Source organism: Drosophila arizonae, chromosome 2 (assembly GCF_054131065.1).
Source record: "Drosophila arizonae isolate 15081-1271.41 chromosome 2, UAZ_ARI_1.0, whole genome shotgun sequence".
NCBI classification, from domain to species: domain Eukaryota; kingdom Metazoa; phylum Arthropoda; class Insecta; order Diptera; family Drosophilidae; genus Drosophila; species Drosophila arizonae.
This window is the reverse complement of record NC_142922.1, coordinates 31,449,020-31,471,945: the sequence shown is the minus strand read 5'-3', so window position 1 is coordinate 31,471,945 and position 22,926 is coordinate 31,449,020. Positions and strand designations below refer to the sequence as shown.

The following is a 22,926-nucleotide window of genomic DNA, read 5'->3' as shown; positions in this document are numbered from 1 at the left end:
AACGTTGCATTGCCCTCTATATTATTTCTAGGTAAAAAATTATTGAAAGCTATGTTGTTCAGGCTGGGATACACTGATAAATTTATTAATCGGATTTTCATTCAAGCACCTTGTTGTAAACGACATTCTTCGTTTTTTGGTCGGGTGCAAGAACAAATAATGCGGATCGTTTGCCAACACGTGAGCATGCCACGTACAATTGACCATGAGAAAAACACGCATTTTCTAGATTGAGGCCACAAATAGTCAAAGATTGGCCCTGTGACTTGTTGATCGTCATGGCGAAGGCAAGACGAAGCGGGAATTGAATTCGTTTAAATTCAAAGGGCATATCTGTTGAGCTCATCGGAATCCTAGGAATAAGAACTTCCTCATCTTTAAATTTTCCTTTGAGTATCAACGCGTGAATCACATTCTTATCACCAAACGCGTTCCATTGCACAGTTTTGGTTGGTTTAAATTTCTAAGCATGCAAATCATGGAGAATTGCTCTTTTCATAGCTGTGTTCATTTCTTGACGCCGGTCAAGTTGTTCTTCCATATTGCCCATGAAGTATATTTGCAAGAATTTTTGCTGTGCATCTTCAATAGGTTGCAATGATCCAATGCGATGGCAAATCTGGCCTTGAATCTTTAAATTCAAAGCCATAGTTATAGTTATATTTACAAACACTATTTACAGAAATCTAACAAACTACATTATTCAAAATTTTTTTTTGGCAGTCATAGAAAATAAAATTTTTAACGTAAATTACCTTAAATATCCGTCTCCAATATTTTCCGCCCCAAATTATGTCATTTGGAAACAGGCATTGTATTTTTGAGTGTTCGCTAGAAAATGTCGTGATTCTAGTGTTTCGCCATAAAGCAGGGAACGCAATGGCTATGGTGACCGCTAATGGCAATGTCACTTTACCACTAAGGCAGCACAAACCGGGCGTTTCACCAGCAAACTTCAATGCGCCACAATGCTAGCAAACAACGTCCATTGGACCAATGCAAACTAAACGATTCAAGCTGTAATCAATGGTGCAATCATATCGAAACGCTGCTCGATTCAAATCAATCCTTGAACCATTTCTTAATGCCATTTCACGGGCTGCCTCTCTTTGAGAAGCACGAATTAAGGCCCTTCTTTGCTGGGTACTAACGCGGAGCCTTTCTCGGGCGATTTCTCGCTCTTCGTCAGATAATTGACTCGCGCTATTCCGTTGCCTAATTGCATTATGGGTCCGCCGGGAAAGATTAGATCTTCTAGGACGCGGCATTTTTATTAATAGTAATACTGCCCTCGCACAAAACCATATAAAACAATCGAGAAATATAAATATAAATAATTTACACAAATTTATGTTTGAGACAAACAAATACCTGAACTTTCGAGATATTTAGCTTTTGTAAAAGTCCAAAAATACAATTTTTAATAATTAACTTTTTTTTTTTAATTTCGAATTTTGAATTTTGAATTTTTTATTTATTTTTGATTGTTAGGTTTTAATCTTTTGATTTTTTTTTTAATTTTTGCAGATTTTTGATTTGAAATATTTATAAAGTTTAAAAGTCCGAAAATATAAAAAGCCAAAAATACACTTTTTAATAATTACCTTTTTTTTTTTTAATTTCGAATTTTTAATTTTTTATTTATTTTTTGAACAGTCAGGTTTTAATCTTTTGATTTTTTGCAGATTTTTGATTTGAAATATTTTTCCTTTTGATTTGAAAATTTTTTTTTTTTTTTTTTTTTTGAATAGTCAGGTCTGCTCGAGGTCAGGAGACCGTAGACTGACTGACTACATTTGTTTATTTACTTCTACACTATTGTCAAAACTGTCACTGTTACCAAGCCTACTGGGTATAAAAAAAAATTTGAACATTTGGGGAAAAAACCGCGTTTTTCAAGTATTCGGCAAATTTTTTCAGTATTTTTAAGACCCTATACTAAACTCGTTGCGGAGACAAATCCAACAAATCAAAAACCATGAAAATTGGTTCAGCCCAAATCAAGTTATAAGCAGTCTTCACTTTTACACAACTTTCTTTTATATATATAGATTAAGATTATATGTATATCGAAACATTTTATTTATGTAAAGATGCGGTGAGGCACCCTGGTTACACAATCCCAACAGGATGGCAGCATCAGTTCAACAAGAAGATGGTTGGAGAATAACATAGAGTAAAGGCGTTCACGCTCATGATTAATTGGGTTTAAGTAATTTCAGTGTTTCAAAGCTGTATAAAATTAATCATTATAGCTTAAATACTCAGCTGATTATATTAAAACTAAAAATAAATAAATAAATAAATAAATAAAAAAAAACCTAAAAACGCAAAGTTTAAGTTTAGTTTAATAATATCTTTTTAATCGAATTCAAATTAATACTTAAATTTTTGTATTTTTGAATCTTATATTTTATTTGGGACTGGCGATCAAATTTATGGTACTAGTTAGATAGATAGCTGCAGTATTATTATTTCAATAGTATCTTTACTTTATTACTAATGGTTTTTGCTTTGAGTTTATTTCCATCTAATTCCTATTGGTATGCTAACATATTTAAATATTTTTGTGAAATAAATATTGTAAATACTCAGCTTATTGTATTGTAAATTTATTTATTTATATACTTTTAATTTCATAGTAACACAATGTGCTATCCGATATAAATTTATTTAATTCCTGTGTGTCTAAATCTCTGTGCAAACATTTGTTTTAAAGCTTCATTTCGGTAGTCACTTATTTGTGCATGAATTTGGATTCCTGGAACAGCCCCACCATCAATCCAACAGGAATTTGCAATTTTGCCCTCGAATTTAATTTAAAAAAAATTCGAATTTTATACAATTAAAGATAAAAGTGCTTAGGTTAAATCAACAAATCGGTTCTGTTTTCGAATTCTGTGGAAAATAATTTACTTAAATTTTGCTCTTCAGATTTTGACTTCCTCAAGGAAATGCTAAGCTCACTTACACTGCCAACGCTGGGCAATGTTTTCCTAGCGTATTCAGTTGTATCTAAGAGAGTGCTATAAATTAGTCGCACTTTCTGGCTTCCTGATTTATTTCAACTCTTGCAGCTGAATTCGTCTCGGTGGAAGTGAATGCTGACAGAGCTGAACAATTGCCAGGCAATTAAATTTATTATTTGGCAATGCCAGGAGTCAAAGAGGGCCAGGGCGAGCGGATGCCAAAGCAATGCACAAAGGCTCTTAGCTCCAAGGATAATAACACAAAATTCCGAAAAGCCGCTCAATGCCTACTGGGCTGGGCTGGCCAGGACTGGGCTAGGCTGCTGTTGGGTCCATAAAAATTCAAACAATATGGCAAAGCTCATCAGGCACATCAGCAGGTCTTAGCCATGGCCCACAGCTGGCAGCAAATCCGCATTGGCTCGCCTTAGACTTGTCGCCAAGTGCGAGAGAGATGGAGGCAGAGTAAACGAGTGAGAGCGAGAGAGAAACGGCCCTGCTGTGACGAGCAGTGAAATTTACAATTTAAAATGCATGCATAATGAATGTGTTTTTGCAAGCAAAGACTTTCAGTAAACCACAACAAGGCCACGGCCCGCAGCAACTGCCGCTCGGGGCAGGCACCGACAGTGAGCGAGAGGGAGCGAGGTAGATGGAGAGAAATAAAAACCATGAACAAGTACGAGTTCTCCACTCGCAAGTGAATGACTACCCATATACCCTCAGCCTTTCTCCCAATTGTCGACATAAAATGCGTTGCTGAATATATTTAATTCATAAACTATCCATATTAAATTGTATTCATATATAGAGATGCATATATGAAGGAGCGAAGAACAATTAGACGGCCTTATATAGTCAATTGTGTATGGAGTGTAAGCTTAAGCTAAAGATTAAATCGATTTACTCGCATCGGGCACGATATGTTGCTCCTGATACAGGGTATAACGAAAAGCGGACACTCTCTATCAGAAGGGCCACTCGACACTCTGCGAGTCGCCATGACTGGCAAAAGTCCCTAATCTGTGCGAATTCTGCTTAAAAGCGAGCAAATGCGTCCAGGAGCTGCTACAACTGCAACAACTGCTGCTGCTGCTCCTGCTGCTGCTGTTGCTTTTGCTGTTGCTGTTGCAATCGCAACTCTTGTTCTCAGCAGGATGTTGCAACTGGGTTTAGACGATTCTTTGCTTTGCTTATTTTGCATTAGAAAAGTACTTGCAACACACACACACACACACTCTCCATAGCAGTTTGTGGGAGTGTGTGCACATATTTGCTCGACTTTGTTTACGTTCGCCTCGCTAGGGAGGGGGCGGGGCTAGCTGCTGCTGCTGCTGCTGCTGAGCACCCTAGAGCTGCATGTCTTGCTGGAATTTTGCATAATTTCGTTAGTAAAAAGTATGCTTTTGTCTGTGCTGGCAGCAGGGGAAAGTTAATCAATGCGAAAAAACACAATAGACTCCATCTGCTCCCCCGAGTCCTTGAAAACACCAAACACCGAACATCCCACCTCGTATACATCGCAAACATCTCTCTTACCACGCCACCACTTCCTACACCCCCTCCCCGTCAGATTTCGTGCACAAATTTCCGTTTTCCGTTTTCTAATTTCTAATTTAATTAGGCGCATGCCGCATAGCGCAGCCCGTAAAGCCCAGCGCAATCAGTCGCGCACACACTCACACACACATACAAACGCACTCGCACAAGTCCCTGTTGATCTGCACACAAATATGCAAACACACAATCGCACAAACAAAGAAAACACGCACACGCACACACACACACACAGAAGCACTCGCATCTGGTATTTACATATGAGCAACATTTTCATTACGTGCAGCACCCTCGCCCCAAACGAACAGCTCTTGTTGCCATATCCTGTGGCCCCATTTCATACAGCAACGACAATTTTTCATATTTCGCAGCGACGACAGCCCATTTGGCAGTGTTATTTTCTTTTGCATTCCACGCACCCATTAAAAGTGGATAAGCAGGGTATGCACATTCCGTTAACGCGAATAAGGCAGTTGACAAAAAATCAGCAAGCGAGTCCTTTAGAGTCCATATGTATATGGGTCTTGTAGAATTAAAGTATTGACTAGTATTCATATCCATAAAAATCTATCTATCTATTTTATATATTGCTCCTTCAAAAGCTAGTAAATGTAGTTCGTGGAACTTTTCTTCTTCATAACGGATTCATATTTTTATCGAACAAATTTATTGCATTCACATCAAAGTTTTCATTCAAGAGATATGGCTTTTCAACTTCAATATCAAACCCATTTAATTTAGCCGCTAGCTACAGAGTAACTCTCTGATGAATATCGAATCCGCGTTTTGCGATGCATTTGATGCTGAGCTTAATTGTTGCACGAGAGGCAGTAACTGATTGCCTCTGAGTGCGATGTTGTTGCATCGATTGTGAGCGTTATTCATCGATTATGCTGCTGCTTTATAATTATTTGACAAGTAATTAAAAGATCCCGTGGGCAACTGTTGAGCGCCCAAAAAGGTCAAGCTTTATAACCCGGGCGCCCAAGTCAACTCTTAAAGCGGCGCTGCAATTTTCATTCGCAACACACACACGCACACGCACACTCACACTCACACGCGCATGTTAGGTGCACAGATGCGGGCTTTCTGATGGCAACTGCAGTCACTTATTCGCATGGCTCCCCCTCTCACTCGCCCTGTGGGGCAACGCGACCCTTCGACGCCATAAAAGCCCATTAAACACATTCGAAATTGAAAAGTCATGCTGACTCTACGTTTGGACTGTAACTCACCCATAGCCTAACATTTTCTCTCTTTTTCCCATTTTCATTTTGGTATTTGCATATCGCCCACACAGTTTACATAATGATTTACATAAATTTGACTTTTAATACTCAAGTTTGCCTACCCGTTGGTCCATTTGCGTGTGACTCCCTAACTGTCCCTCTCTCGCTCTCACTCTCCCTCACTCTCTCTCTCTTTCTCTCGCTCTCTCTCTCTCTCTCTCTCTGTTGCTCTGTCACTCAGTCTGTTTGTCGGATGGCAGCCATTAGCAAAAGCTTTTATCAGCTGCAATCCCAAATAGTAGCTCCGATAGCGAACTTTTTATTTCGGTTGCTCGAGAGTCTGGCAAAGGATTTAATCCTTGATATGTGTAAGTAAAAAATATGGCATTTCAAACGGCATCAATTACAAACACATACAAGCATACACAAGCTAAGAGGAATACTCAAAATATGTTACAGCTTGATTGGGAAGATACTCTGAATATATTTATAATCATAATAATGCGCTGGTGTGCTGTTATAAAAATAATAATATTAAATTCAATAAAAATATTTAAAATTATACATAAATATCATTTAATTAGTTAACATAATTCTCATCGAAATTTTTTTAAATAAATTTTTGAACTTTCTTTTCAAACTTATTATTTAATTAAAATAATTTAATTATTATTATTTTATTAAAATATTTGCAAATGCTAATAAGTATTTTTATTATTATTAGTAATATTTCTTTAGTTTTTTTAAATAATATAATTAATTGTAAATGGTATTGTATTGTTTTAATTGTTTTCAAAATGGGAATTCTACTCAACAAGTTCTTTTATTCTTTATGCAAACTGCATTTCAAATTTAAAAGAACTATGACTTTCATAAATATTCGTATGAATTTTACTCATCGAATTTTTCTGTGTATTATAATTTTTTAAATTTATATAATACTAGCTGGCCCGGCAAACGTTGCATTGCCCTCTATATTATTTCTAGGTAAAAAATTGTTGAAAGCTATGTTGTTCAGGTTGGGATACAATCTAATTAATTTATTAATCGGATTTTCATTCAAGCACCTTGTGGTAAACGACATTCTTCGTTTTTTGGTCAGGTGCAAGAACGAATAATGCGGATGGTTTGCCAACACGTGAGCATGCCACGTAGAATTGACCATGAGAAAAACACGCATTTTCTAGATTGAGGCCACAAATAGTCAATGGCAATGTCACTTTACCACTAAGGCAGCACAAACCGGGCGTTTCACCAGCAAACTTCAATGCGCCACAATGTTGGCAAACAACGTCCATTGGACCAATGCAAACTAAACGATTCAAGCTGTAATCAATGGTGCAATCATATCGAAACGCTGCTCGATTCAAATCAATCCTTGAACCATTTCTTATTGCCATTTCACGGGCTGCCTCTCTTTGAGAAGCACGAATTAAGGCCCTTCTTTGCTGGGTACTAACGCGGAGCCTTTCTCGGGCGATTTCTCGCTCTTCGTCAGATAATTGACTCGCGCTATTCCGTAGCCTAATTGCATTATGGGTCCGCCGGGAAAGATTAGATCTTCTAGGACGCGGCATTTTTATTAATAGTAATACTGCCCTCGCACAAAACCATATAAATCAATCGAGAAATATAAATATAAATAATTTACACAAATTTATGTTTGAGACAAACAAATACCTGAACTTTCGAGATATTTAGCTTTTGTAAAAGTCCAAAAATATAAAAAGCCAAAAATACACTTTTTAATAATTAACTTTTTTTTTTTAATTTCGAATTTTGAATTTTTTATTTATTTTTGATTAGTCAGGTTTTAATCTGTTGATTTTGTTTGTTTAATTTTTGCAGATTTTTGATTTAAAATATTTATAAAGTTTTATTTATAAAGTTTAAAAGTCCAAAAATATAAAAAGCCAAAAATACACTTTTTAATAATTAACTTTTTTTTTTTAATTTCGAATTTAAAATTTTTTTCTTTATTTTTTTAACAGTCAGGTTTTAATCTTTTGATTTTTTTTGAATTTTTTTCAGATTTTTTATTTAAAATATTTTTCTTTTTGATTTGGAAATTTTTTTTTTTTTTTGGTGATTTTTTTTTTTTTTTTGTTGAATAGTCAGGTCTGCTCGAAGCTGTGCCGTAGACTGACTGACTACATTTGTTTATTTACTTCTATACAGGACTGAAACTGTCACTGTTGTCAAGGCTACTGAGTATAAATGGAAATTTGAATCTTTAGGGAAAAAACCGCGTTTTTCAAGTATTCGTCAAATTTTTTCAGTATTTTAAAGATCTACTGACCTACTCGTGGCGGAGACAAATACAACAAATCAAAAACCATGAAAATTGGTCCAGCAGATCTCGAGTTATAAGTGCTTGGACACTTTTACACAACTCTCTTTTATATATATAGATTGTATTGCGTTGAATTTTTTGTTATTCTTATATGCATTTGAAGTCGAGTCACTTCATCTATTAAGCACTGCATCACCGTGCCAACAACTTTATTCAAATAAAGAAGTCTTTGTTTAAAGTGTGCCTAGGGTATGCTTAAAGGTTGAGTATCACTTGACCTTAACTTGGGAGCTGGTGTGCCGTAATAAACATTCGGTGAGGCAAATGCGGCCACTGCTTAGTAGAGGCTAGCAAAAGACCAAGAGATGCAGACACGCATGGCAGATATACGCAGGATACGAGCCTTAATAATGGGCTTGACCATTATCCTGCATATAAAGTTGTTCATTTCCTTGTTCTTTGGGCTTTGATTTTCGCAGGAGACGGCCGTCATTTCGTATGCTGTGTAAGTTTTGACGCTTTGCCAGCTTTGGCCTGATCTTAACTTTTGGCCCCGCATCGATTGTTGTTATTGCCATTGTGTTGCATACATAATAAATTTTATGAAACGCTCGAGTTTTTATTAAGCTCAATTTTTGGCACAGCCATAAAACGACAAATGGAACACAAAACTTTCCTCTCGCGCCTCCCCGCATGCTCGCTGTGTGCTGTTATTGGCGTTAACAATAAAAATCGAATGTTTTATTTATGTGCTCTACGATTTGTAAAGATTTCTGCTTATGGCGCCCCATGGCCAGGCGAAACTGTTTTCTTTTTGGGATACGGATTTTAATTTCTTTTTAACTACCTTTTGTGAAACGAACAATGAAATTCTTTCATTTGAAATAGCAACTCGAATGAAATACACCGAATATATTTGTTTAATACTATCTTCAAAATATGTCCCTTTGGACTTCCACAAATTCTTCGCACGCACACAAGAGCGTATTTCGATTGAAAAATTCCATTTGCATGAGCAAAGTTTTTGTATTGAAATGCCTTTTTAATTAATTTTATGGCAATTTATTGGCATGCAAGAAATGGCAAATATTGATTATTCAGCGATACGGAAGTCATATCCATATAATATCAGCAAAATATTTGACAAAACATAGCAACAATGTAATTATTTTTTCTTCTCTCTGTAAATTAAACAAGCACATAAATATTTTAAATGAAAGCCGTGCGAACCACTGGCAAAAAGCAGAAGCAGAGCAGAGCAGCTGTTGATTTGGGCTTTTTCCTTATACATAATACGCATTCGCATTTATCGGCGTATCGAAATGGTTATTCAACTGTTTTGTTTCGTTATTCGCTTGTTATTGTTGTAGCCCAACAATCAAATGTTTACAAAACCGCGGGCTGGAGCTCGATTTGCTGTCGCTTCGGCAGGAAACGTGAACATGTTTTCAAATCATTCAAGCACAGAAACGTTGAGCGAACTGCCGATGCCATTAAATTTAGGTGTGGCCGTCGTATGTGTCGTATACGTAATACGCATTACGTATACGCACTGTGAGCTGGTGAACTTGGCCATAATTGATTGTAGCCCAAGGCCTAGTTGATTAATGTTTTAAGCTCAAGCTCAAACTAAGCAAACAAAACGAATTGCATCACTCATTTTCCCATGAGTCGCAGAGATTTTCACTTTAAGTAAGAATCGGCAATTTGTGCGTGAGCAGGTAACTGGCTTCAGGTGCGCGCGCTGCGTAATTAATTTTCAATTATGCAACGCTCTCTAATGGACCATCTATGAGGTTAACCAACTAATTACAGTGGCGTATCGAACCTCTCGTGGTATGATGCGCGCATGCCATTTGCCCGGCAGCGACTTGACCTAGTTCGAAGCCAGCCTCCTAATGCACCTCAAGCATGCAAATGCAGGGCTCCGAATGCTGCCGCACTTGCCGGGAAGCCGGCCGAAGGACTCGTAAACGTCATAATCGAAAGCAACTCATGAGGGCTCACGGCTCATTAACACGCTTCCCGCACACCAGACAGCCCAGACAGCTTGATTGAACTTCAATGGCCTCAATGATACGGCTAAAGGGAGTCACCGGGAGAGAGGGAGGTGGAGAGAGCTATGTCGAGATTAATGCTAATGTGACAACTTAATCGAAAGCCATTTATGAGTCATGTCAAGAGGAGGAGCACCGACTCTCGGCAGCTTCCTGGCTCGCTGTCATCTTTATGATGGCGGGCGACGTCGATGATGACAGCCCCAGATCGTAGGCAATAGCAAAGGAAGTGTGGCACAGAGCAAGTGGCTCTGGCTAACAGCTAATAGCGCCATGACAACGACAAATCCATAAAAAACGAAACACATTAAATATTTGCATTAATTTTTGGGCTGCGATAAGTCAGCCGGTAAAAAATAACTCAGCAAAGTGAAGCTGCAAGAAAGTGCTAGAAAATGAGATACCCTTTACATATGTGAGATGTCTATCAGAAATATTTAAAAACCACTGGAAATTACAGTGATTGATTGATTGAGCATAAAGAGTACCTGGTAAATTACTGAGAATCATAAATGAGCTATATTCCACTGTACCATTCCACAGTAGATCTTTGATAGGCTAAACAGTTTGACAGAAATATTTTGAAATTGGAAAATTGATAATTCCATGCACACGTATGTTCCCCATTATTAGGGACACGAAAAGTATCGTACGGCGACCCCGATATTACATACTCAATATTTTTGTTTCTTATCAAGTATCCCTAAAGCTGTATCGAGTAAAGAAAAACGTATATACGCTAAAAGCTCAATTGGATGATTTTTTTTTTTTTGTACTATAATGCTCATTATTTGCGTAATTATAGTCTTATATAGCGTTGCATAGCTGCCGTTGCTCTACATGAGAGACAAAGATGCAAAATTGAAGGATATTTGTACAAGCTTGCACTGTCAACCCTTTAAAGGAATCGAATGACATGAACAACCTGCAACAGAAGTATTTGGAAATTTCTGCGACATCTGTGCGCTCTGGCGTTTATTTTTTAAAGATGCAAGTACAAGTACACAAATTCTCAGCCGATTTTCACCGAAACAGCTTTACAAACTTAATTTCTTAAACGATACATAATGTTTTCATTGTAAAAGAAAATAAAAAGAAACTTGTATAACCAAAAAATAATAAATAAATAAAAATAAAAAAAAACATATATATAACAACATGAATATCCAATACGGATTTAATAAACAATTGGCCCATCTATATACGATACGATATGAGTACGATGATTTTCTTTGATTATTGATTAGTTATACAGCTACCAGAAAGAGTAATACATGTATATATCAATTACGTGTAACTATAGGGTAAGAGAAAATAAGTCATATAACATTTAACATTAAAGAATTCATTTCTTTGTGCAGATACTTAGAGCGCTAAACAACATTGTTGGCCCATCTTAAAAGCAGGGTATCGCCTGGGGAAGCGAGAAGGCGGAAAACAGGGACAGGACGAACATTTTATTCGCTTGGCACTTACCCGGCAAGCCTGATGTGACGCTGATAAGAAGCAATAGTTGCGCTATCAGCGCTCTGCTGGCGCCCCGGCGGGCGCTGCTCCACCTTCCATTGTTGCCGCTGCTCCTCTGCTGGCTGCTCATTTTGTGGGTGTTGTGTTGTGTTGTGCGCTGCTTGTGGAGCGGGTTGTTGCCTCTTATCGCTCAATGCGTTACTTTGTCGAATGACACAATGCCACTTGCCTGCGAGTGGCTGTAGAAGGCCACGCACTTGACTTTTATTGCGCGGCAGACGCTAGTGCTCAAGCGCTCGGGTGGCGCCACCTAGTGTTCGCGGGTGAGTGTTGCCTCTAATTTGTATGCGGCAAATATTTGGCTAATTTAGTTGGCTCGCGCAGGTCGGTTGCTCGTGCTGGTTGCCTGAGGACAGTACAAAATAAACAGCGCGCACGCGAGCCCGAACACACATCACAGAGTCGAACGTGAACAACAATCGAACAATTGAGTCAACAATTTCAAAAGTTTTCCAAAAGGATTTCTGTTTTGTTTTAATTGAATTTCTGATGCCTTCCAATTGACATTTTTCGCACAGTGCACAGTGTGGCAAGTATGTGTGACACCGGGTGGCCGACGAGTTGCATGCAACCGATATATGCACGAGCCTATTGTTGTTACTATTATTATTATTATTATTATTATTATTATTTTCGCTTTGTTGTTTTGCAATGCTCAATTTCGCTTCACTTTGCACGGTTTTTGTTTATGGTTTTGTTTTTCCTTTTCCCTTTCTTTTCGCTTCTCTGTTGCCGTTTTTAATCAGAAATTTACACAGTCACCGCATCGCGCGTCTCGGGCAAACAAATTGGCGGCGCGGCTACTGCTGTCCTTGTTGTTCGTGCTGCAACTGCAATGTGGTATTTGTTGTTTTATTTGTGTATGTGTGTGTGTGTGTTTGTGTATTGCAATTGCAGCGCAGCCAAATGAAAGCACAATGAAAATTTTCAATCAAAACTTTTTACACTCTTTCTGTTGTTGCTATTTTAGTAAGCGATTTCTTTTTTCCCTCTCTCTTTTTCTCTGTCTGTCGCGATATCTATTGCTGTCTCTGTCTGGTGCTTTTAAGCGCTCGTTAGCTAGCAAGATTTTTCTGTTTCTTTTTGCACTTTTCTTTCGCTTTTATTTAGTTTTTTGTGTTTGCTATCTTCTTTTTTCAATTTTTAATGCAATTTCCACGCTTAACTGCACTTTTTGCCGCTTCGCCTGGCTGTTGCTTTTGTTGCTGTTGCTGCTGCCCCGTTTTATAGAGCATTTATTTACACGGACACACACAGACAGACACAGTCAGCTACAACAAACATTCGCACACACACGCAGCGACAGACAGATACAAGCAAAATATGCACACAATTTGCATTGCGTTGTTTGTCTCCCTCTCTCTCTCTCTCTCTCTCTCTCTCTCTCTCTCTCTTTAATTCTCTCTGTGCCTGTCTCTTTCTCTGTCTCTGTCACTTTGCTTTGTTTTGTTTCCTGTTGCTCGCACAAATTCAAATTACTTTTGTCGTTATTGTTTGTGTTGTTATTGTTGCTTGTTGTTAAAGTTGTTGTTGCATGTCATGTTCATTTCTTCAAATCAGTTGGCAGTTGCGGCTGTTTGCCTCGACGTCATCAGTTGTCGTCGCTTCGCATTGGACATGGCTCTGCGTGGCTGCCACAAGATGTTGCACATGCACAGCTTCGATTTGCAGCTCCACTTTCGTAATACGACCACGCCTTGTGCATTTTTCACATTATGCCAAATGCAAACTGAAAGACAGAATAAAAGAAAAAAATAAATAAATTGAAAAACCCATTCAACTATTATAATTAAGAACCCAATGCAAAACAATCACTTTATATATATTATTTTTAATGGGGAATGCAAGGACTCATTCACTACGCTTCATCTGCACAGGGCACCCTTCATTTACTCTCTGTTATGTATTTTCTGCATCATTCGCACTCTAGTTTTCATTTTGACTCGAGTTTATACTGCATCATTTCACTCACATCTTTTATGACATCGCTCGCACTCGATTAAATATCATTATAAATTAGAGTTATTAGGGAGATGTTAGTTTCATTTCGAAACTACTCAGGCGAACAAATTACTACTCAAATGAACAAATTAAACCCTAAATAATTATAAATAAGTAAATAAATAACAATAAAAAATAAATAATTTAAAAAATGAAAAAATAAATAAATAAATTCATTAAGTAAAAATAAATAAATAAAAATAAAATAAATTAATGAAATATAAAAACATAAATAAATAATAAACAAATAGATAATAAAATAAATAATAAACAAATAGATTAATAAATAAATAAATAAATATAAAATAATTAGTATACCACTTATGAAAATATTGCTTAATTTGACAATCACAGTTGAACATAAATATTTGCTACATATAAATGGTAATATCATAATAAAATATGCTACATGTATATATATATATCTTGATATACTATTTAAAACTTAAATTTAATATTTCGCCATATTTCAGCAAGTACTTATCAGCTTATCAGTGGATATATCAATAGACCACAGAAAGCATTGTCAACCGAGTTCTTTATATATGTGAACACCAATTTATGCATTTACAAAAATCAACAAAATCTTTCCCATTGCAAATACTTAAATCCATGGCCATAATGGCAATGGGATCCATAAAGCCTTGCATGCATCATTTGAGCTACTCAGCAGACTCGAACAAATATTTGTTGCATAAAATCAAATAAAATAAAAGTAAACAGTTTCGTAACAGAATTTGTTATTTCATTTAGAGGAGAAATTGTACATAAATCGATAGCCATTAATTATAAGCTCGTGCTCTACTTTCACATGCATGCACTGCATGCGTATGTACAAAGGCAATTATGTAAGACTTAAGCATGTATTTGAGTCTGGGCTTTGGCTAATTTAAAATGTTCTTTGATGACGGCACGCCTACAGTTCCATAATTTATTAGCCAGCTTCGCTTGGCTTTTCGCTTTAATTTTCAACTTTTCGTTTGATATTTTAATTTCTGTTGGTTTTTGTTTTTATTCTGCAAACAGCGCTGTGTTTGCCCTTACTCGCAGCAGGAGGAGGAGGAGGAGGAGGAGGAGGAGGAGGAGCAGTTGCATGCGAATGCTTACATATGCACATGCAAGAGTTTTGCATAGGCCTCAGCATCTTCGGCTGAGAAACACATCATCTGTAAGTCAACGCACAGCCAAAGGTCGCAGCTGACTGAATGAACGACTGACTGAATGACTGACGGCTGTCTAGGCTTCTGTTTTGCCATTACAGCTGCTGAGGCTGTGGGCTCGCTCCAGCTAAAGTGCATAACAGGGACGACTATTATGCTTTATTTTCCGCTTGACACCTTTGGGCTGCGTTGCGCATTTCCTTTTTGCAGCCAGTGTGAGGGCGGCGCAGCCCCCTCCTGCTGGCCTATGTAAGGCTTTTTCCCCACTGGCTTTTTGTGTGCATTCGCATTTTTTATGTTGCCCTCTGCGTCACACACTTTAGGCCAGCCGTGTGGCAGAGCGTGTGGGCCAGCATCTGCATGCATGGCGGCCCGGCTGAGCAGCTGCACGGCTGCACGGCTGCATGAGTGCTGTGGCAGCTTCTTATCAACGTGGAAGTCAACGTCAACGTGCGGCAGAGACGTTCAGCGCTGCTCTCGTCGTCTGAATTGAAATTTATTATTCTGCTTTGTCGTGCGTGTGTGCCAGGCACTTCTGAGCCACCACCACCACCACGACGTTAGCTCCACACCTGCACCACCCTGCTGCCACTGCTGCTGTTGCTGCAATCCTTTTATGAGTGGGCATTTTTCATATTTTCATGTTGCGCCTACATGCTAGCTGCCTGCTTATTGCGAGTCGTGTTAATTGCTTTCCAGCTGGCGACCTTTGATGTGCGCCATTCCCTCTGCCTGTGCACTTAAGGATATTGTTTACATGTCTCAATTATCCTTTGAATTTCGCGCATTCGTACGCCACTTCGCCGCCCCGCCTACCACCCTCCCAGTCCACCTGTCCCACTAAATCTGAACAAAGTTTGAGCTTCTGTTGTTCCAATTTCAAAGTAAACTTCTGACAACCTTGAAGTCTGATACGAAAGCATTGATACGGCATGGCAGCGAACTGGAACTGGATCGGGCCAGGCGGAGGGGAGCAGAAATCGGTACTCGATTTCCACAGCATTAAGTCAATGTGAAATGCACTCGATATCGTATTTAATATTTACTTACTTACATGACTTGACAAGCTGACAGCGTGAAATACAGACACGCAGGACTCTTCACTAGCTATATTTAGCATTTCAGTTTGATGTGTGTTCATTTTACCAAAATTTAACTGTTGAGATTCTCTTGAGAAATTCATCAATAGACAATTAAATTTAAGCAATATTCGAAAGTAGATGTTTTCAGAAATTGAGATAAATATGTAAAGATGCCCCGCGTGTTGTCAACTACTAGCTAATATTGCTGTAGAATAAGTTAGTAAATATTTATTTTATTTATTTATTTATTAACTGATGGCTGATGGTGAGCTAGTAAATATAAATTAAATAGTAATAATACATTGCCAATTTTAGACTAAAATAGTCACATAAATACTGAATCGCATAAACTCTTTGAGAGATTAGGCAAAAGGCTGTACTCAGTTTGGTATTCTGATTGGCTGAGATTTGCTTCTGTGCATACTAAACTGAGCATGTTTATTGATAATAATGCGACCCGCAATTGAGAGGAATTTTTTTTGAAGTTTAACTCATGAAGCTGAAACTTTAAAGTGCATTACATGCAAAAGACTTGCTTTAAAGCTGCCTTAAGTATTCCTCGAAATGCTGTTGATGATAGCAAATAGTTCATATAAGGGCATTTCTCCACAAAAGTCTGCTTTTTGAAGAGTGCGAAGAGCTTGGGTTTTTTAGACGAAATCTCCACTAAATGTTGCAGAGCACTTAATAAAGTATATAAATTAATTAATGCCTTCATTCTGCCTAAACTGTTTCCTTCTCTCTATGTAAACTGTTCGAAATGTCTCTATTCAATTCTGCTCTCGGTCATATGGAAATTATTTAATATAAATATGATATTTCCATTATTACTAATTTTTATATTTTTCACAGTTAATATAAATACAATTTATTCTTAGTAATTACATCGGAAGAAGTAGATGCAGAACTTTTTGTCATTCATGCTGATACAGAAATGGGCTTAGCATAACTTTTCCATTTGATATGCACGGGCTGTTGGGCAGCTAGAGATTATGTGCATAAGTCCGCCGTTTTTATAGTCGATTAAGTTAGTCTAATAAGTGTGCTAATTCAGTGGCTGCTAGAGCCTGCTTGTGCCTGGCACTAATTTCAGATAGTCATCATCGAGCCAGAGGCAATTTGTAAGCGAACTCCGCTCGCTGTCATCGTCGTTTTTCGGCTTTATTTCTTCAGAAAAAGTTGTTGCTGGCTTTTATTTTTCTTATTTTTTTTTTTATTTTTTTTCTGCTGACATTTGCCGTTTCAGCGCTTAGCACTTGCTGAGCGAGAGTGTGCGAGAAATTATGCAAAGATTGTGTGCACAACTTGAGACAGTCTAAAGCCAACAGCCGAGAAGGGCCGCCAACTTGCTGAGGTCAGTTCAGGCTCAAAGTTTGTCGAGCGACATGTAAATCTTGCCCCAGGATGTGAGCCAAAAGAGTTGCTAGCAAAAAGCTTAAACCAAAAAAAAAAAAAAAGGAGAAAAAATGAGGAAACGGAAAACGCAGTCGACATGATGATAATTTGCCGTACTCCGGCCGTGGCCATCAGCCGTTGCCCAAGAGCCACATTTTCTTTCATGAAAATCAGTTAAATGAGTTTGTTTACATGTCTCAGCTGCGCTGCTGCCTCCGTCTGTCGCTGCCGAGCCGAGCCGTATAAAAAATACGCTTTAAATGTATGCAAAGTGTTAAGAGCAGTCCGCCGTACTCTGTGCGGTAAAAATAAAGGAGGCGATGCTTGCGGTGGCGGCGATACATTGTCTGGACGCTGTGGCGGCGCCTGCCCCGTTTTTTCTCCGGAACTAAATGTAAGAAAAATCCCCATACAATTTGGCTTTTTATTTTTCAATACCCTAACAATGGGTATTTAAAACATCAGCTGAAACATTTTATTTTAATTTTATTTTATAAAATTATTTATTTTTGTTTTGCTTTTTTTGTTTTTGTTTTTTTCTTTTTTTTTTTAAGTTTGAGTTAATCAATAAAAAATTACTGTTTACCTAAAAGGCTATAAATTACTTTCATTGCCGTCTTTCTGAGTTCTTAAAAGGCCTGAACCGCAATCCATTTCATAGCAACGAAAGAAACCAAAACAGATTTACCTAATAAATGAAATCAAGGGGGAGTCCATTAAAATCCTGAATAGCTGAAGGGTGAATTCGCGCATTTAGTTAATTAACAGACTAATCATAAACATAAAAAAACTAAGTATAGAACTAACTAACTTTTAAGTCCCTAAAATCAATATTATATATAAAGAATTTTTTAAAAAATTTATAGAAAATAAATTTAATTCGTTATAATAATAATCAATAATGAATGTAATACCTTTTCAATTACAAAAAATAATAATTTATATAATAATAATACATTTAATAGAATGATATGAATTAATTATTATTCAGAATTTTATATAATTGCCAACAACAATATATATGGTGTGTGATTCTTTTTTTGTTACTTTCTCTGGAAGGGTATTTAGCTGTTGCTTATCTAACGGCAAACGTTATTTCCGGCTTTCATTTCGATTTTTTTGTGGAACTTGATACGGTACGTTGGCAGAGCCTAAAAGTATGCAGCATGTAATTTGCGTTTTGTTTGCCATAGCCGATGTTTCCCATGTTGTTGCTGCTGTTGTTGTTGTTGTTTCTGCCGTTTGCTTTATGTAATTTGCATGTAAACATGTGCTTATTTACGTGCCTCCTGGCAACCACATACACACACACACAGACACAAAAACACACGCACACAGACAGTCACATTGCCGTTGCGCGGTTGTTGGGGTAAAGCGAATTTACGCCAAACATCAAATGATTTTGTTTAACATATTTTGTTATTAAGTGTGGAAATGTGCATATTTCGCTCAAGCCTCCGTTTTTCTAGGGAAAACTTTATAACCACACAGCATGTATGTGTGTGTGTGTGAGTTCACCCCTTTTGCTTAACTCTGTGTGTCTGTGTGTGCGTTGTTCGTGCCTGCAGTAAATTTCCGTTTGCCATCATTCAGGGCAGGGCAGGCATACTTCACTTGAACTTTGTGTAGCGTGAACTTCTTAAATTATTTGGCCAAGTCTATAAACTGCATGACCGGACGGGCTTCACTGCCTCGCCTCGCAGAACTTCGAAAGGCCAAAAGGGGAGCCGAGGCCACTAAGCGAATTATGTTTTGTGCAAAGTTCAAACGGATTTTCGAGTCTGCTACGAACTGCTGCTGTCATTTGACAATTGACAGTTGGCACTGAAACTTTTCCCAATTAGTTTTGCCCGCCGCCCCCGCTGCTGTCATTTATGCATTAACCAGCACTGGCAGCTCACTTTTTTCGACATATGCAATGGCAGCCATACACAGAGAGTCCTCGCACTCCACATCCTCATCTGCTCTCTTTATAAGGCCGGCCATCAACTGGCATCCCGCGTCCTCTGCGCCCCGGCGCTGCGTGGACGCACTGCGCTTTGAGGCAACCCAATCAACGTTGCGCCTCCGCCTCCTGCTGCCGGCGGGTCTTTAACTTTATTGTCGTAAGTCGAAGACAAGTCCAGGCCGCACCTGCACCCTCGTCCCTCCTCCCGCCTTCCACCTTCCTACCGCCCAGTTTCTGCCTGCATTACTTTGCCCATAGCCCTCTCGGCTTATAGCCTTGTAATGGTAAATGTGTTTAAGCCTCTATTGTAGCAGCCGTTGCCGCCGCCGCCGCTTGGAGCTCAGTAAATACAAAGTGCTAAACACTTGGAGCTCAGGGCATGGGGCCGAGGCGCGCTCTAAGCGCCGCCCACAGATCCGCAGTTAAGCAAATGTATACGTACACAAGCCCAAACACATAGAAGGCACATCAGAGCGCACAAAGGCGTTGCATTCATTTCTTATTTAAAGTGAACGTTCGGCTTTATAGGCAACCCTGTGCCCTACACCTCGCCCAGCTGTGTGTTTATTTATTGAGCTGTGAATAAATATTTTTACCAGGCATCGACTTGAAGTGCCTCGATACAAATCCACAAGTCTCTCCGTCTCCCTTTCCTGTCTATCTGTCTCCCTCTCTTTGCCTATCGCCTGTGTCTACCTGGCAGTCGTGGCCATTGGAAGACGAATCGATAGACACTTGAGGCAAGACTTTATGTTGACTTTGCATTTTGCACAGCTCTGTAATTATGTGAGACTGTGTGTGTATGCGAGTGCGTGTGTGTGTGTGTGCATCAAAGCAAGTGTAACCCAATTCGGAGCATAGCTTTAATGGACTTACAGTCTATTGACTTGGCTGAGTTTAATATATTTGGCTTAAGCAAGACGGGAAGCCACATCTATCCATTGTGATTGCGATTGTATCGGTCAGAGGAGAAAAGATGGAAATGGAATAGTTAATACCCTAGCAGACTAGCACATGTAGGATGATTTTCCTTGGAATATTATTTTTGCGGCTTTCGCATTAAAAGAGATGAACAAGTAAATTGAAAAGACAGATCTAATCATCATCATCATTATCACCATCATCATCATCATCATCACAGACATATATTGATATGTGGGAAAGGATTTATTCCAAGACTCCCGCTGCACGCAGACAAACAGGGCACGGCTCACTCGGACCTCATCTACCTCGCTGCGTGACGCAGCTGCGTTCTCATTAAAGCCGAGTGCCACTCCGCGCCCGTAGGCACTCAACTGTCCTTCACCCCCTCTGCCGGCCCGGCTGCGTGGCAGCAGCGCACCAACACTGAGCCAGGCAGCTAAAAAGGCTCTTCAGCTTTATCGCTGTAATCAATTGTCTGCATTTGAATAGTTGACAACCGATTTATGGACCATTGACTGCGCAGCAGCCGAGGCGGGGCAGCGCCGCCGGCAGAGGCTGCCAAAGCCAACTGTGCCCCGCCCAGAGCTCATTTCTTTTTGTGCTTTTGCTTGTGGTTGTCGCTTGGCCTTCCCTTTTTGACAGTACGTCTTCGATCTCAGCCAGTGGCCAGTTTATCTCCCTCTCCCACCCTCTCTTTATGTGTGTGTGTGTGTGTGTGTGTGTGTGTGTGTATGGGCAGTATCCTTTGCGGAAATCAAGTGGAATGACCCACAAACTTACTCGGGCCCCTCTCCGAAATGCGCTCCGTGTGTCTTTTCGTGCTCTTTGCTCTGTTTTGCACTCGGTCGCTGCTGTTGTAACTTCTGTTTTTCTATGTTTTACGTAATTTTGAAAGAAAAGCCGGAAATGGCTAGGAAATTGAGCCAACAATAACATCAGCAGCAGCAGCAGTATCAACAGCAGCAACAACAACAACAACAACAACAGCAACAACTGCCATCATGCACGAATAGGAATAATAACGAAAATGTCAGACCAAGCGGCAATTCGTCCAACCTCCATCCGTCCATCCGCCCATCCACCCAGCCGCCATCCATCCATCCATCCATCCATCCATCCATCTATTCATCCATCCATCCGTTTGGCCAGTGGGCGAGCTGGTCAGCCAGTGGCCCAGATAATGTACTGCCAAGTGTTTTTGACCTTTTTTTTCTTTCTCGTTTTTCGCTGTGTCTTGGTTGCTGTTTGTGCCTTTGCCTTTTCGTTTGCCATTTCATATTTGGCTGGTCTGTCATAAAGCGGCAAGGACGCAGGACAACGCATCCGTTTGGCAGCACTCCAAGCAAGACCGCTCGACCCACTGCCACGAGCAGCTGCTGTTGTCGCTCTTGTCTAAATGAATGCTCTCCACAGTCCACTCGAAATTATTTCAAACTCAATGCAAATGAAATGCGCCGCAAAGTAGGCCCAAGCAGGCCCGAGCCGAAATGAGTTCAAGTTCAGACCTGGCCCACTCTCGTTGGCGGCTTAATAAGCGATTTTAGGTCAATCTTTTGGTCCATAAGCAAATGGGGCAAATTGGCTTGGACCACCACATGGATTACCATCACGGAGTCTCTCTCCCTCTCTCTCTCTCTCTCTCTCTCTCTCTCTCTCTCTCTCTGGCAGATTAGCAAATTGCAGCATTTAGATGGAATTGTAAAAATCCAGTCTGGGTTTCAATTGGGCCTCACACTCAGTTATTCCACTTCTTAAAGTCGCATTTCCCTCTAAGGCACAAAATACATTAAATAGTGTTTCACTGCTCCAACAACGAATAAAATCTGGGATTAATTTATATGCTGTGCTGTAATTTCGTTACAGGGTAGACTGAAAAGACCTCGCAGATAGCCGAGCTCTGCCTTTGTAGGACATAGACTTAGTAGGGACTTAGGCCGGGCTCTAGCTGAACGGTGGCAACAGACAGCTTGCAGCTTGCCGCCGACTGCAGGCTGCATCAATTCAGGCGGTTGCATAGACGATGCACACACACACACACACACACACTCATATATGGGTCCCACGGGCATTCACTTGGCAGGCTCTTGGCACGGCTTTTCATTTGGGTTAATGTAGTATTTGTGTTCTCAGCTCGAGCACCAGCAGCGCCAGCCCAGATTGATGTCAGCGCCACACTTGGATACACACACACACACACATGCATGCTCAGCTATATAAGCATAGTGCGCTGAGCCTCAGCTCTGGCTTAGCCCCACCCCCTTGCAGTTTTCATCATTGGATTGCCGTAACGGGCACATTTTGTCAGCGACTGCGAAGGCGACGCTCAGCACGTCTGCTGCGAGGAAAATATGTCAGCGTCTTGCTCGCCGTCGCTCAGATTGGCATTGTCATAAAATGCCAGCCACCCACATCCGAGCGCTTCTAGAAAAATGCACACGACTGTGATTTCGAATTGCGCCTGCCACGTCTCGGACGTGGAGTCAGTTTAAGGAATGAATTGCACTTTATTGTTGGCATTTTGTCATGCGGCTGCCGGGACGAGCACGTGTGGTGCTTTAAATAGTTAAGTAGCCCGAGCCACTCGCACCACACACTTAAAGCGCCAAGCAGCATCCTGAGACGCCTTGACGATGGCGAGAGAACGTGGTCCTAGCCGTCTTCTTCCCTATTTGCCTGCCAGCTGGCGAGAGGGCTCTCTGGCGCAATCTCGATATCTGGCTAAGCCACAAAGCATAATATTTTCGCACAAATCAGAGAGGAATAAGAAAGAAATTCAATCAAAAT

At 39.6% G+C, this 22,926-nt stretch overlaps 1 protein-coding gene and 1 long non-coding RNA gene across 8 annotated transcripts in view; both read right to left on the bottom strand.

The window, feature by feature from the left end:
* The window catches only part of LOC108621872 (uncharacterized), a 151,776-nt gene that overhangs the window by 90,798 nt on the left and 38,052 nt on the right, over positions 1–22,926 (bottom strand). For 2 of the 3 annotated variants that reach the window (XM_089462593.1, XM_089462595.1), the window contains one exon: positions 11,582–13,361. In XM_089462593.1, coding sequence (XP_089318719.1) covers positions 11,582–11,702 — 121 coding nt within the window. In that variant the 5' untranslated portion in view covers positions 11,703–13,361. The remainder of the gene's footprint in view (positions 1–11,581; positions 13,362–22,926) is intronic. The other variant, XM_089462594.1, reaches the window with a different exon arrangement.
* LOC149270896 (uncharacterized) lies at positions 51–11,575 on the bottom strand. Of its 5 annotated transcripts, none has more exons than XR_016268622.1 (3): positions 1,372–11,575; positions 756–1,285; positions 51–686 (listed from the first exon to the last, which is right to left on the bottom strand). It is a non-coding gene; the product is annotated as an uncharacterized LOC149270896 (long non-coding RNA). The 5 variants fall into 5 exon arrangements; XR_016268623.1 differs by having other exon boundaries at positions 756–7,349; positions 7,436–11,575; XR_016268621.1 differs by having other exon boundaries at positions 51–694; positions 756–11,575.